The sequence below is a fragment of the Ranitomeya variabilis genome, chromosome 2 (assembly GCF_051348905.1).
Source record: "Ranitomeya variabilis isolate aRanVar5 chromosome 2, aRanVar5.hap1, whole genome shotgun sequence".
NCBI lineage: Eukaryota > Metazoa > Chordata > Amphibia > Anura > Dendrobatidae > Ranitomeya > Ranitomeya variabilis.
The window spans coordinates 606216617-606232804 of record NC_135233.1 but is presented as its reverse complement, the minus strand read 5'-3'; the positions used below and the strand labels follow the sequence as shown (position 1 = coordinate 606232804).

Below are 16188 nucleotides of genomic sequence, written 5' to 3'. Positions count from 1 at the left end.
GCAAGGCCATTGAGCATGGGTCTACCTTGAAGCTTGTGGCCCCGAATCCCAAATTTCCCATAGGCTGCCCAGTTATAAAAGGTCTTTAATAGTATTGGCCAATATGACCGTCTGGACTTCCCTAGGTTCCAGGGCGTGGGTGTGGCTACCAAATCTGCACCTACTATAGTCACGCCCCCGAGGTTCAGCCGTGCCTAGTTTATTTAGCTATCCAAAGGAGAGTGTGATGCAAAGGCATAAAAGGGTCTTTTATGAATACATATTGATACCCGGCCCATACGGGCTCTGTCAATTTTTACTATTCCGCTTTTCATAATTAACAAAACCCCACCCATGCCTAACAAAGCTCCACCCCCTGTTAAAGGAGAATGCATGAAAATTCCCCAAGTAAATCAGGAACATATTTTCCCACGTCCCTGAAGTTACTTTTTTTTTTTGCTGCAGTTTCCATGCTACAAACAATCCACAGTATCCATATCAATCACAACATCCCCCACACTCCGAAGATAATTTGCGTAATGGGATCGGATGTCATCCCCACCCCTGGAGCAGCTTCATTGTTAATGCTCCAATTTACAAAACGATTAATTACATTTCATGAAAGGGAAAAAAGGATGAAAAAAACAGAAAACATCTCGGCTCTGCGGGGAAAGTGAATGATATTACACACAGTCAACAATAAACTATGAGTGTCAAGGTGACAGAATGCAAAATGCTGCTGCAATTATTATTCACCCTCCACCTACACAACGTGGGTGACAACCCGGATTGTAAAGCTTGTGACGATGGCCACTGGTACTGACCTTAAGTCACTTCCCAGAAATATATATATTTTTTTTTAACCTGTTGTACAAGCCACCGTTCTCCTGAATCCGGCAATGTTTTTCTTTTCTTCCTGCGCCTCTCCATTGCTGAGATATGACCCCTTCTTCCCTGTATACAAAACAAGTCTTTTTAGCTAAGTGGGTGCACTTCTCAAGGGAAAAAAACACGCCCACTTGGCTAAAGGGACTAGATTTATATGCAGGTGAGGAGGGTCAAATCTCGGCAACGGAGAGGCTCAGGAATGAAAGAAAGACATCGTCGGATTCAGGAGAACAGCGGCTTTTACGCCAAATAACATGTTAAGACAAGTGACAGGTCCTTCTTAAAGGGCATCTCCACCCACGCACCTTATTCCTCCATTGTATTGTTTGTTTATCCTTAACCCTACACATAAATTCTACATCTCCAATAGAAATCGCTCATCGTTTTAGACCACATTTTTCCACTTGCTTAATCCCTCCTGCACATCCTGATCCTTTCATGATACTTTGGAAATAGACATACAGTAAATACCTTCTCAACTAATCACAGGTCAGTATTTGGCTGAGAAGTCATTTTTACGCATTCTAAACTGGACTAAATAACATAGACCAGTAAGGACATTTGGAACTATGAGAGATTGCTGAGAGTGCGTATCGCTACTTATTTTTTAACCAAAGTCCCTTTAATATTTATTTTTATACGTAGACAACCCCTTTAAGATTTTATAAAAATTTATTTAGGTAGTCACAGCCTCCAACCCTGTCTATAGTCCCATTACTACTAAAAAAGTGAAAATTTTAAGTGTTCCGTTTCCCTACAGCACCTCCGCAGGTGAAATGAAGCATTACCATGCCAAGTCCTCCACTGCCATTCAGAGGTCCCAATAATAGGATATTTGTCCTTATTTTTGGAGGACTGTTGAGCGTAACGATGTATAATATCTTTTGCGCCCAAAATAAAACTGTTAATTATTTCTGTATATTACAAATTAACAACTTCTTATTCTTCGCTAATAAATCCGGTTACGAGAAGAAACTCTTAACCAAAAAGGGCGGAAATGATGTTCGACTACACAAAATCCTTTTTATTTTTAGCGTTTTTTTCCTGGATAATCGCCGAGATTTTAAAGCTTTTTGTTCCATTCTTCTCACTAATTAACTTCTTGTCACAAGTCAGAGACCCCCGCTGTGACCTTACGTCAGAGCGCTAAGAGGGGCACGGCCGAGCCTTCCACTTTAGTCAAAATTAAAGGGATAATTCCTTCTATTCAACGTCAGATTAAATATCGTTATCCAATCAATGAGGAAAAAAATAATTTTATATAATAGCGGATAACTTAGTATCCCCCTACCAGAAAAAGAGGAACCCTTGTCTGCACCCCTCCTTGAAGACCAAGGAACGACTAATTAAATAGAATATTGCTGCAAAATTGGCAATTTTTACAATTTTTCATAAAATTGGAGAACGTCAGCAAGCAGGCTAAACAGCTGTTAACTGATCCTAATATTATTTTATGTTGAAATTAAAACTTTATATCCGAAACAGCTCAATATCGAAATGCCCAATGCTCAATAACACAATCGATAAGTTATTTAAAAAATAAAAAAGGAATAGATCCGTTATCATCTTGCTAATGGTTTCCACGCATTAAAGAGCATATACAGTACAGACCAAAAGTTTGGACACACCTTCTCATTTGAAGATTTTTCTGTATTTTCATGACTATGAAAATTGTACATTCACACTGAAAGCATCAAAACTGTGAATTAACACATGTGGAATTACATACTTAACAAAAAAGTGTGAAACAACTGAAAATATGTCTTATATTCTAGGTTCTTCAAAGTAGCCACCTTTTGCTTTGTTGACTGCTTTGCACACTCTTGGCATTCTCTTGATGAGCTTCAAGAGGTAGTCACCGGGAATGGTTTTCACTTCACAGGTGTGCCCTGTCAGGCTTAATAAGTGGGATTTCTTGCCTTATAAATGGGGTTGGGACCATCAGTTGTGTTGTGCAGAAGTCTGGTGGATACACAGCTGATAGTCCTACTGAATAGACTGTTAGCTGCTTTTTTATTGCCATAATACAAATTCTAAGTAAAGAAAAACGAGTGGCCATCATTACTTTAAGAAATGAAGGTCAGTCAGTCCAAAAAATTGGGCAAACTTTGAAAGTGTCCCCAAGTGCAGTGGCAAAAACCATCAAGCGCTACAAAGAAACTGGCTCACATGAGGACCACCAAAGGAAAGGAAGACCAAGAGTCACCTCTGCTTCTGATGATAAGTTTATCCGAGTCACCAGCCTCAGAAATCGCAGGTTAACAGTAGCTCAGATTAGAGGCCAGGTCAATGCCACACAGAGTTCTAGCAGCAGACACATCTCTACAACTGTTAAGAGGAGACTTTGTGCAGCAGGCCTTCATGGTAAAATAGCTGCTAGGAAACCACTGCTAAGGACAGGCAACAAGCAGAAGGGACTTGTTTGGGCTAAAGAACACAAGGAATGGACATTAGACCAGTGGAAATCTGTGCTTTGGTCTGATGAGTCCAAATTTGAGATCTTTGGTTCCAACCACCGTGTCTTTCTGCGAGGCAAAAAAGGTGAACGGGTGGACTCTACATGCCAGGTTCCCACCGTAAAGCATGGAGGAGGAGGTGTGATGGTGTGGGGGTGCTTTGCTGGTGACACTGTTGGGGATTTATTCAAAATTGAAGGCATACTGAGCCAGCATGGCTACCACAACATCTTGCAGTGGCATGCTATTCCATCTGGTTTGCATTTAGTTGGACCATCATTTATTTTTCAACAGGACAATGAGCCCAAACACAGCTCCAGGTTGTGTAAGGGCTATTTGACCAAGACTGAGAGTGATGGGGTGCTACGCCAGATGACCTGGCCTCCACAGTCACCAGACCTGAACCCAATCGAGATGGTTTGGGGTGAGCTGGACCGCAGAGTGAAGGCAAAAGGGCCAACAAGTGCTAAGCATCTCAGGGAACTCCTTCAAGATTGTTGGAAGACCATTCCCGGTGACTACCTCTTGAAGCTCATCAAGAAAATGCCAAGAGTGTGCAAAGCGGTCATCAAAGCAAAAGGTGGCTACTTTGAAGAACCTGGACTATAAAGACATATTTTCAGTTGTTTCACACTTTTTTGTTAAGTATATAATTCCACATATGTTAATTCATAGTTTTGATGCCTTCAGTGTGAATGTACAATTTTCATAGTCCTGAAAATATAGAAAAATCTTTAAATGAGAGGGTGTGTCCAAACTTTTGATCTGTACTATATATATATATATATATAGATATATGTATAGATATATATCTATATATAGATATATATGCACTGAATATTTTGAAGAAAAAAAGTAAAGGCAAAATGATGGTAAATAAGGAAAAAGAGATCTGTCAATGTCAACTTGCTGATGGTTTCCAAGGTGGTACCCATTTGTCATACCCAAACACAGGTGTCCTAAGGTGAGTTTGGGGAGTCCAGGAACCGCTACTGACTTTGAGGAAAAGATAGATTGTGCAGTAATCAAAGCAGATGGAATGAGAAATGAGATCCGTCAACATCACCTTACCAATTTCCCAAACTAAAAATCAAAACTTTTTTTTCCACACGACACCTTTTGAATGAATAAATAAATGACAGATATGCAGCCGTAAAATGCAAAAGAGCAAATGCAGTAGAATAAAGGAATATGAGATCTGTCAATGTCAACTTCCTGATGGTTGCCTTGCCTTACAAAGGCAAATATTTATTTTACATATATTTATTATATAATGTTTATTCATTTTGGGTAAACAAATGAAAAATATCTGGAAATAAAAGCAGGAACATGATGAAGATGGACTAAGAGTAAGAGACCTGTTCTCATCAGCTTAATGATGGTCTCCATACAGGTAAAAGGCAAAATTTTATATACTAAAAGAATATCAATGAAAACTATTTAGAAAAAAAAACAAAACTATATATATATATATATATACATACAGTATGTATGTTTATGTATGTATATATATATATATATATATATATATATATATATATATATATATATATATACACTCACCGGCCACTTTATTAGGTACACCATGCTAGTAACGGGTTGGACCCCTTTTGCCTTCAGAACTGCCTCAATTCTTCGTGGCATAGATTCAACAAGGTGCTGGAAGCATTCCTCAGAGATTTTGGTCCATATTGACATGATGGCATCACACAGTTGCCGAAGATTTGTCAGCTGCACATCCCAAAGATGCTCCATACAAGGCAGGATGGATCCATGCTTTCATGTTGTTTACGCCAAATTCTGACCCTACCATCCGAATGTCGCAGCAGAAATCGAGACTCATCAGACCAAGCAACGTTTTTCCAATCTTCTACTGTCCAATTTCGATGAGCTTGTACAAATTGTAGCCTCAGTTTCCTGTTCTTAGCTGAAAGGAGTGGTACCCGGTGTGGTCTTCTGCTGCTGTAGCCCATCTGCCTCAAAGTTCGACGCACTGTGCGTTCAGAGATGCTCTTAGGCCTACCTTGGTTGTAACGGGTGGCGATTTGAGTCACTGTTGCCTTTCTATCAGCTCGAACCAGTCTGCCCATTCTCCTCTGACCTCTGGCATCAACAAGGCATTTCCGCCCACAGAACTGCCGCTCACTGGATTTTTTTTCTTTTTCGGACCATTCTCTGTAAACCCTAGAGATGGTTGTGCGTGAAAATCCCAGTAGATCAGCAGTTTCTGAAATACTCAGACCAGCCCTTCTGGCACCAACAACCAGGCCACGTTCAAAGGCACTCAAATCACCTTTCTTCCCCATACTGATGCTCGGTTTGAACTGCAGGAGATTGTCTTGACCATGTCTACATGCCTAAATGCACTGAGTTGCCGCCATGTGATTGGCTGATTAGAAATTAAGTGTTAACAAGAAGTTGGACAGGTGTACCTAATAAAGTGGCCGGTGAGTGTATATATATGTGTATATATACATATATATACTGAAGACAGAATAAGAAATAAAAGGTCCGGCAATGTCAGTTAGGTGGAGTTGCTTTTCAGAGCAAGTCGCTTATAATCAATGCTACTTCTAATGATATAAAAGTAGTTTTTCTTTTTCATCAGCAGCAAAGAAAACAATGGAGTCTCCTCCCTGGAGATGGAAGAGCTGGAGTGGCGCGGTGGAGCGCTCCGCCCGGAGATGACAGGTAATGCGTTTTCATCCGGCAGAACACATCTCCTAATGCTTTCATCCCATTCACGGGGGCGGCATTCGCCCTCCAAGTAGAAGAAATAGATTTTTTTTAGCGATTTCCCGAGGACACAAAGATAATTTCATGCTTTCTGCAATATCCAAATATCACGTCCCTATCAATAGGCGAAAGCCCTCTCCAGCGCTCAAAGGGAAGCGCGATTGCTTCTATGTATCAGGCGGTCACGGGTCAATTAATGGAGATCTGAGCATCTTCTCCGCGGAGTAAAGTGCACGTCCTCCCTCCCAGATTAAAGGGCGCCATATCAAATGCAGGGGCAGGAAAGGGTTAATGTCTCGGGGCTGAAAACTGGTGGAGAATATCAAGAGCGATATTACCGCCATATAGTGACCAGGTAAGAGATTACAACACGGTTATAGATAATGAATCCTTCACTTCTCTTCTCCCATATATTCCGTCAGGTTCAGACCATCATGACGACTTCTCTGCAGAGTTTACAGCAAAGAGAAAAAGGGAGTACTATAAAAAGTAATATCACCCTTTTTTCTACCCTAAAAAGTATTCATACCGCCCTGTGTATCTCTTTGAAGGTTATAATAGCCTGGGCACCCCTCTAGACTAATAATTCCTCTTAAGTGTCCACTAAACAATTAATATTGTCCCGAGTTGCCCCAAAGAGTAATATTGCCCCCGAGTGAGTAATTAATATTGTCCCAAGTGCCTTAATGCCCCTAGTGCCCCCTTAACAATTAATAATGCCCCCTGAATGCCCTCATGTTCTTTACAAGGCAAGAAGTACTGATCCCAGACTCTGATCCGGGATGGCGTAGAGGAGCACATGCTCCACCTATGCTCCATTCATTGTCTATGGTCGGACTGGCTCGTCGGAGGACCGGGCAATCCTCTGGTGGGCCCCTAGCTCCAGCACTTCAGCACTACTAACCATTTTCCCTGCAGGATCCAATCAGCTGACTGCGCACGGAGCAGCGCAGAGCAGACCCAATTCAAATTTCTGGAAGTGCATTGGAGGTGGAGCAATCCACTAAATGAGCATCAAGCCTCCTACAAAGCACATTACGCTCATTTGCATAAACTTTCTAATTGGATTTTCTATGTGCTGACACATCGCCGCGGGACGATACAGGTATGTATGAACTTGTAGTTCTAAAATCTACCCAGCCGAGTATTCTGTTTAGATCTACTAAAAGTCCTGGAAAACTCCCTTTTAATTAAAGGGCTAGTCCATCTCTATGCTGATTTTTAGGGGGGATAGCGGACTTAATTTTCCAGGACTGTTATAATTTTTCATAAATAGTGCCAGTATGTTTGCCATTCCCACCGACAACTGAGCGTTTACGGGGAGTATTTGGACGGTCCTTTAAATATTCAGGGTGAAAATAAAGCATTACTGTCTCTTTAAATTTGAAATGCCAAAAAGTAAAATTTCTCACTTTCTATTTTTTTTATTTTGTTTTAATTTTAATCATAGAAATTTCCATCCGTCCCGGCAAACAGCCTCCAAATTAGATAAAACCGCAGAAAACTCTAATATGATTTGTTCGGATTTCATTGAGTGCGTCCCGGCGGTGAAGACAAAGCGTAATTACAGAGCGCGCTGCAATTACGCTAATGGCGCGCAGCCCATCATAATAACCGCAGTGAGTGACCCCACAAACCCCCGGATATAATCATGGTCCAATCTACTCTACCCTGAACATCCATTTAAAGGGACTCTGTCACCTGAATTTGGAGGGAACAATTTTCAGCCATAGGGTGGGGGTTTTTTCGGGTGTTTGATTCACCCTTTCCTTACCCGCTGGCTGCATGCTGGCTGCAATATGGGATTGAAGTTCATTCTCTGTCCTCCATAGTACACGCCTGCGTAAGGCAAGATTGCCTTGTGCAGGCATGTACCATACCTCCCAACTTTTGAAGATGGGAAAGAGGGACAAAGTTTGCGGCGCGCAACGCGCGTCGCGGCAAATTTTAGGCCACGCCTCTGACCACACCCATTCATAATTAGCCACACCCATATCCACGTCCCAACCACACCCATTTAGCACTGCTGATCACACGGTTTCATATACAATAATTATAAACAAAAACATATGGCCACATAGTGCTCCATACTGTATAATGACCGTACATGATGCTCCATACCGTATAATGACCACACATGACGCTCCATACTGTATAATGGCCACACATGATGCTCCATACTGTATAATGACCGCACATGATGCTCCATACTGTATAATGGCCACACATGATACTCCATACTGTATAATGACCGCACATGATGCTCCATACTGTATAATGACCGCACATGATGCTCCATACTGTATAATGGTCACACATGATGCTCCATACTGTATAATGACCGCACATGATGCTCCATACCGTATAATGACCGCACATGATGCTCCATACCGTATAATGACCGCACATGATGCTTCGTACCATATAATGGCCACACATAGCTACTCCTACACACGCGGCTGCGCTCCGTACACTTTGCACACGGCTCCGCTCCGTACACACACGCTCCGCTCCATACACCTCGTACACACACGGCTCCGCTCCATACACCTCGTACACACACGGCTCCGCTCCGCACACCTCGTACACACACGGCTCCGCTCCGCACACCTCGTACACACACGGCTCCGCTCCGCACACCTCGTACACACATGGCTCCGCTCCGCACACCTCGTACACACTCGGCTCTGCTACATCCACACTGTACACCTCCTGACCCCATACAAGGCATTACTTACCTCCTGCAGGACGACCATGTGTCAAGGTGGCAGCAAGTCCTGCAATCCACGGAGGTCCCGATCGTGCCAATCATGTGACCGCTGACTCCTCCCCTCCTGTGACCTCATCACAGGTCCTGTGCTCAGAAAGCAGGCAGCCATACAGAAGGGTAAGGGCCCGGGGCATGGCTTAAGTTAACTATACAAGGGGGCGTGTCGGTCCTGCTGTCTGCGCCGCGGGATTAGAGTGCCCCGTGCGGGAGTGCGGGGCAGAGGCTGAAAACTGGGACAATCCCGCACAATGAGGGACGGTTGGGAGCTATGATGTACTACGGAGGACAGAGAATGAACTTCAATCCAATATTGCAGCCAGCATGCAGCCAGCGGGTAAGGAAAGGGTGAATCAAATACCCGAAAACCCCGCCCCTGTGGCTGAAAATTGTTCCCTCCAAATTCAGGTGACAGAGTCCCTTTAAAGGGATACTCAACATATCTTAACCTATACACTAGTATATAACCCAGCAGCCATGAAATGAATGGCGGACCATGTAATATGACCATATAGTGCCATCATATTGAGCCATCACTACATCGATAATGGTTCTCGGAGACACAAAAAAAAAAACCTTACATCTATTTGCGTAATAAAAGCTATTATCTCGCTAAGGTCGAATCAATACATTTTAAATACTTAATTTCCATTCTGATAAGTTCTTAAATGTATATTCAGCAGGATGTTCCTGCGATTCCACAATAAATGTAACATCAGCCACAGGTGAAAGGAAAGGTTACGTACTACACAATCTAGGTCTACCCGACTGCAGGTGCATTGTGCTATAGTGATTCATTCGTAGCTACAGGCAAGGAGGAAAAGGATTTACATGATACCATCTCGTAAGAAAAAATCCCATAGCTAACTATACAGAAGAAAACTAAAAAATAAAGTGTCTATAATGAAAGTGTGCAATACTGCCCCCTGTGTACAAGAATATAACTGCTATAATACTGCCCCCTGTGTACAAGAATATAACTACTATAATACTGCCCCCATGTACAAGAATATAACTACTATAATACTGCTCCTATGTACAAGAATATAGCTACTATAATACTACCCCTATGTACAAGAATATAGCTACTATAATACTACCCCTATGTACAAGAATATAGCTACTATAATACTGCCCCTATGTACAAGAATATAGCTACTATAATACTACCCCTATGTACAAGAATATAACTCCTATAATACTGCCCCCTATGTACAAGAATATAACTACTATAATACTGGCCCTATATACAAGAATATAACTACTATAATACTGCACCTATGTACAAAAATATAACTACTATAATACTGCTCCTATGTACAAGAATATAACATAATACTGCACCTATGTACAAGAATATAACTACTATAATACTGCTCCTATGTACAAGAATATAACTACTATAATACTGCCCCCTGGCAAATTTTAGGCCACACCTCTGACCACACCCATTTCACAACTAGTCACGCCCCAACCACACCCATTTAGCACTTCTGATCACAATGTTTCGTAAACAATAATTATAAACAAAAAAATATGGCCACACATGACGTTCCATACTGTATAATGGCCACACATGACGCTCCATACTGTATAATGGCCACACATGACGCTCCATACTGTATAATGGCCCCAAATGATGCTGCGTACAGTGTACTGGCCCCACGTGATGCTCCATACAGTATAATGGGCCCACATGATGCTGCATACTGTATAATGGCCACACATGATGCTCCATACTGTATAATGGCCACATGATGCTCCATACTGTATAATGGCTACACATGATGCTCCATACTGTATAATGGCCACATTATGCTCCATACTGTATAATGGCCACACATGATGCTCCATACTGTATAATGGCTCCACATGATGCCCCATACTGTATAATGGCCACACATGATGCTCCATACTGTATAATGGCTCCACATGATGCCCCATACTGTATAATGGCCACACATGATGCTCCATACTGTATAATCGCTCCACATGATGCTCCTTACTGTATATTGGCCACACAATGCTCCATACTGCATAATGGCCACACATGATGCTCCATACTGTATAATGGCCACACATGATGCTCCATACTGTATAAGGCCACACATGATGCTCCATACTGTATAATGGCCACATGATGCTCCATACTGTATAATGGCCACACATGACGCTCCATACTGTATAATGGCCATTGGCCACATTATGCTCCATACTGTATAATAGCCCCACATGATGCTTCGTACTGTATAATGGCCACACATGATGCTGCGTACTGTATAATGGCCAAACATGATGGTCCGTACTGTATAACGGCCACACATGATGCTCCATACTGTATAATGGCCACAGTGCCCCATACTGTATAATGGCCACACATAATGCTCCATACTGTATAATGGCCACATTATGCTCCATACTGTATAATGGCCACATTATGCTCCATACTGTATAATGGCCACACATGATGCTCCATACTGTATAATGGGCCCACATGATGCTGCATACTGTATAATGGCCACACATGATGCTCTATACTGTATAATGGCTCCACATGATGCTCCATACTATATATTGGCCACACAGTGCTCCATACTGTATAATGACCACACAGTGCTCCATACTGTATAATGGCCACACATGATGCTCCATACTGTATAATGGCCACATTATGCTCCATACTGTATAATGGCCACACATGATGCTCCATAATGTATATTGGCCACACATGATGCTCCATATTGTATAATGGCCACATGATGCTCCATACTGTATAATGGCCACACATGATGCTACATACTGTATAATGGCCATTGACCACATTATGCTCCATACTGTATAATAGCCCCACATGATTCGTACTGTATAATGGCCACATATGATGCTGCGTACTGTATACTGGCCACATATGATGCTCCATACTGTATAATGGCCACACATGATGCTCCATACTGTATAATGGCTTCACATGATGCTCCATACTGTATAATGGCCACAGTGCCCCATACTGTATAATGGCCACACATAATGCTCCATACCATTTAATGGCCACATTATGCTCCATACTGTATAATGGCCCCACATGATGCTGCGTACAGTATACTTGCCCCACATGATGGTCCATACAGTATAATGGCCCCACATGATGCTTTGTACAGTATAATGGCCCCACACGATGCTGGGTACAGTATAATGGCCACACGTAATGCTGGGTACAGTATAAAGGCCCCTCACGATGCTCCATACAGTATGATGGCCCCACACAATGCTGGGTGCAGTATAATGGCCACACATGGCTACCCCACCCCCATCATTGCCTTCTCCATCACTACACACACACACACACACCTTTCACCGCGCTCCCTCGCAGCAGCCGGCAGCTTCCACTCCCACGGCGCTGAATGGTGTCATCCAGCTGCGCCGCTGACTGCTCACGTCGCTGCAGCTGTGATACGCCACTAATAAAGACCTCCTGTGTCTCCTGTGCCAGTCAGTGTCAGAGCGAGGAGCAATATCTGCTCCGATCCGACACAGCCAGCGTCCGCTCCGTACACCTCGTATACACACGACTCCGCTCCATACACCTTGCGCATGCGGCTCCGCTCCGTACACCTCGTACACACACGGCTCCGCTCCGTACACACACGGCTCCACTCCATACACTTCGTACACACACGGCTCCGCTCCATACACCTTATAGACACACGGCTCCTCTCCGTACACCTCATTACATACACGGCTCCTCTCCAAACATCTCGTACACACACGGCTCCACTCTGTACACCTCGTGCACACATGGCTCCGATCCATAAACCTCGTACACACACGACTGCGATCCATACACCATGCACATGCGGCTCCGCTCCATACACCTCGTACACACACAGCTCCGCTCCGTACACCTCATACACACACGGCTCCACTCCGTACACCTCGTACACACACGGCTCCACTCCGTACACCTCGTACACACACGGCTCCACTCCGTACACCTCGTACACACACACGGCTCCACTCCGTACACCTCATACACACACGGCTCCACTCCGTACACCTCGTACACACACGGCTCCGCTCCGTACAAATTGCACACGCTGCTCCGCTCCGTATACCTTGCACACATGGCTCCACTCCGTACACCTCATACACACATGGCTCCACTCCATACATCTCATACACACATGGCTCCGCTCCATACACCTCATACACACATGGCTCCGCTCCATACACATTGCACACGCTGCTCCGTACACCTCATACACATACGGCTCCTCTCCATACATCTCGTACACACACGGCAGCACTCCATACACCTCATACACATTCGGCTCCACTCCGTACACCTCGTACACACACAGCTCCGCTCCATACACATTGCAGATGCTGCTCCGCTCCGTATACCTTGCACACACACGGCTCCGCTCCGTACACCTCATACACACACGGCTCCTCCCCATACACCTCGTACACACACGGCTCCACTCCATACACCTTATACACACACAGCTCCGCTCCGTACACCTCATACACACACGGCTCCTCCCCATACACCTCGTACACACACGGCTCCACTCCATACACCTTATACACACACAGCTCCGCTCCGTACACCTCATACACACACGGCTTTTCTCCATACATCTCGTACACACACGGCTCCACTCCGTATACTTCGTACACACACGGCTCTGCTCCATACACCTCATACACACACGGCTACTCTCCATACATCTCATACACACACGGCTCCGCTCCATAGACCTCGTACACACACGGCTCCTCTCCATACATATCGTACACACACACGGCTCCGCTCCATACACCTCGTACACACACGGCTCCTCTCCATACACATCGTACACACACGGCTCCGCTCCATACACCTCGTACACACACGGCTCCGCTCCATACACCTCGTACACACACGGCTCTGCTCCATACACCTCGTACACACACGGCTCCGCTCCATACACATTGCACACGCTGCTCCACTCCGTATACCTTGTACACACATGGCTCTGCTCCGCGCACCTCGTACACACGTGGCTCTGCTCTGTACACTTCGTACACACGTGGCTCCGCTCCATACACGTCTTACACACACGACTCTGCTCCATACACCTTTCACATGCTGCTCCGCTCCGTACACCTCGTACACACACGGCTCTGCTCCGTACACCTCGTACACACGGCTCCGTACACCTCTTGCACACACGACTCCGCTCCATACACCTTTCACACGCTGCTCCTCTCCGTACACCTCGTACACACGTGGCTCTGCTCCGCACACCTCGTACACATGTGGCTCTGCTCCGTACACACGTGGCTCTGCTCCGTACACACGTGGCTCTGCTCCGTACACGTCTTACACACACGACTCTGCTCCATACACCTTTCACACGCTGCTCCGCTCCGTACACCTCTTACACACATGACTCTGCTCCATACACCTTTCACACACTGCTCCGCTCCATACACCTCCTACACACGTGGCTTCGCTCCGTACACCTCTTACACACACGACTCTGCTCCATACACCTTTCACACGTTGCTCCGATCCATACACCTCGTACACACACGGCTATGCTACATCCACACTGTAAATACCTCCTGACCTCACACATACCTTCCTCCAGCGTCATGACAACCAGCAGAGTCCTGTACAGGAGGTCCTCCCGATCATGTGACCCCCTGACTCCTCCCATCCTGTGACTTCATCACAGGTCCTGTGTGCACAGAGCAGCCAATATGCTGCTCTGCGGGTGCAGGGGCTCAGGGAGCTGACCGGGTGATATACACACCTCCCAACCAGTGCGGGACAACTAATGTCCCGCCCGGGATCGCGGGGCTGACTGTCAAAATCGGGACAGTCCCACTGGATCCGGGATGGTTGGGAGGTATGGTTTTGGGCCTAGTACCACAGTTTGGCCACTCAGTTCTGCTCGGTTTTCATCCATCGGTTGTTGTGCCATCAACTACAGATACAGAGTTGCTAATTAGTTAAGCACTAAAATGAGTGGCAAAAGGCCTGCTGCTGGTGGAATGGGGAATAGGCGTGTTGGAAAGGGAAAAAAAGGTTGTGTCCGTGGGGTAGGTGGTAAAGTAACAGTAACATCTGCAGAAGAAAGACCATCTTCCAACCAAAGTAAGATGTCTACTTCTTTTCGTGGACAATCTGATATGATCCCTTTCTTGCAACCATCGCTACAAACATCGCCAAAAATTCCAGATGAGGCACAAAAACAACAGGTGCTTGAACGAATATCAAGTGCTCGTTCAAGTGGGCTCTCCTCCATGTCAACTTCAACATCACAACTACTCCAGTCCTCAGAGTTGTCACCCCAATCGCACTTGCTTCCTCACAGCTCGCAAGTCTCCAGCTACCCATCTGAGCAGTGGGTAACATACATTGTTGAGTCTGTAGAGCTGTTTACGCATACTATAGCCTGGGAATCAGAGGTCTGCTCCAGAGCTTCTGTGAATCCAGACGAGGAAATGATCTGCACTGATGCCCAGAATCTTTGTGAGTCGGATCCAGGCCCAGATGAAGAAGATTCTGAGCATAATGTAGACCCTCGTTCCCAAACTGTAACTCCTGTTGGTGGAGACAATGAGGAAGATGATGATGAGACTGCGATACCTGACTGGAACGAAAACTTGACTTTTCGGTCGGGGCAGGAAGAGGTTGGCTCTGAGGACGACGGGTGTGAGAACACACAGGATGATGATGACGAGATTGTAGACCCCACTTACTGTCAACCCCCAGTCCGCCAGTCCATGAGGTCAGCAGAGGAGGTGGAGGAGGATGCTAGTGACGAGTCTGACGACGAGGTAACGGTGCACCTTCCTGGACAGAGACGGTGTACTGGAAGCACGTCATCAACTGCATCCTCAACCCCAACTGTGCCTCAGACCAGAAGTCGTGGTGGCTCTTCAGGTCGCACGGGCTCTAAGCCTTGCATAGCCTGGGCATTTTTTGACATTGCAAAGGATGACCCAACTCATGTTGTCTGTAAGATTTGTCAACAAAATCTCAGTAGAGGCCAAAAAATCACTAGCTTGAGTACTTCATGCATGAACCGTCACATGGATATGAGGCATAAGTTGCAGTGGGAAGCTCACTGTGCTACAATGCGGCTTAGTGGGCCGGGTCAACCACCGTCTGCCCCATCAAGTGCATCCGCGTCCTCTTCATCCTCTGTGACTGTGGGGACAGCAGTCGCACTTGGTTTTGGATGCAGACCTTCCACCTCTTTACCCGCAACAGCCAGTGTGATTGGCAGGTCGTCAGGACATTTTCAAGTGGAAACACCTGCTGGTGTTGAGCGCTCTCCGACATCGACACCACATTTTGATCAAGGC

The 16188-nt window shown here is 45.2% G+C and overlaps 1 protein-coding gene across 1 annotated transcript in view; it reads left to right on the top strand.

Annotated features, from left to right (window-relative positions):
- The window catches only part of LOC143809763 (uncharacterized), an 82264-nt gene that overhangs the window by 29242 nt on the left and 36834 nt on the right, over positions 1–16188 (top strand). Inside the window, exon 2 of the mRNA XM_077292779.1 lies at positions 5932–6014. Within this exon, the coding sequence (XP_077148894.1) occupies positions 5932–6014 (83 nt within the window). The remainder of the gene's footprint in view (positions 1–5931; positions 6015–16188) is intronic.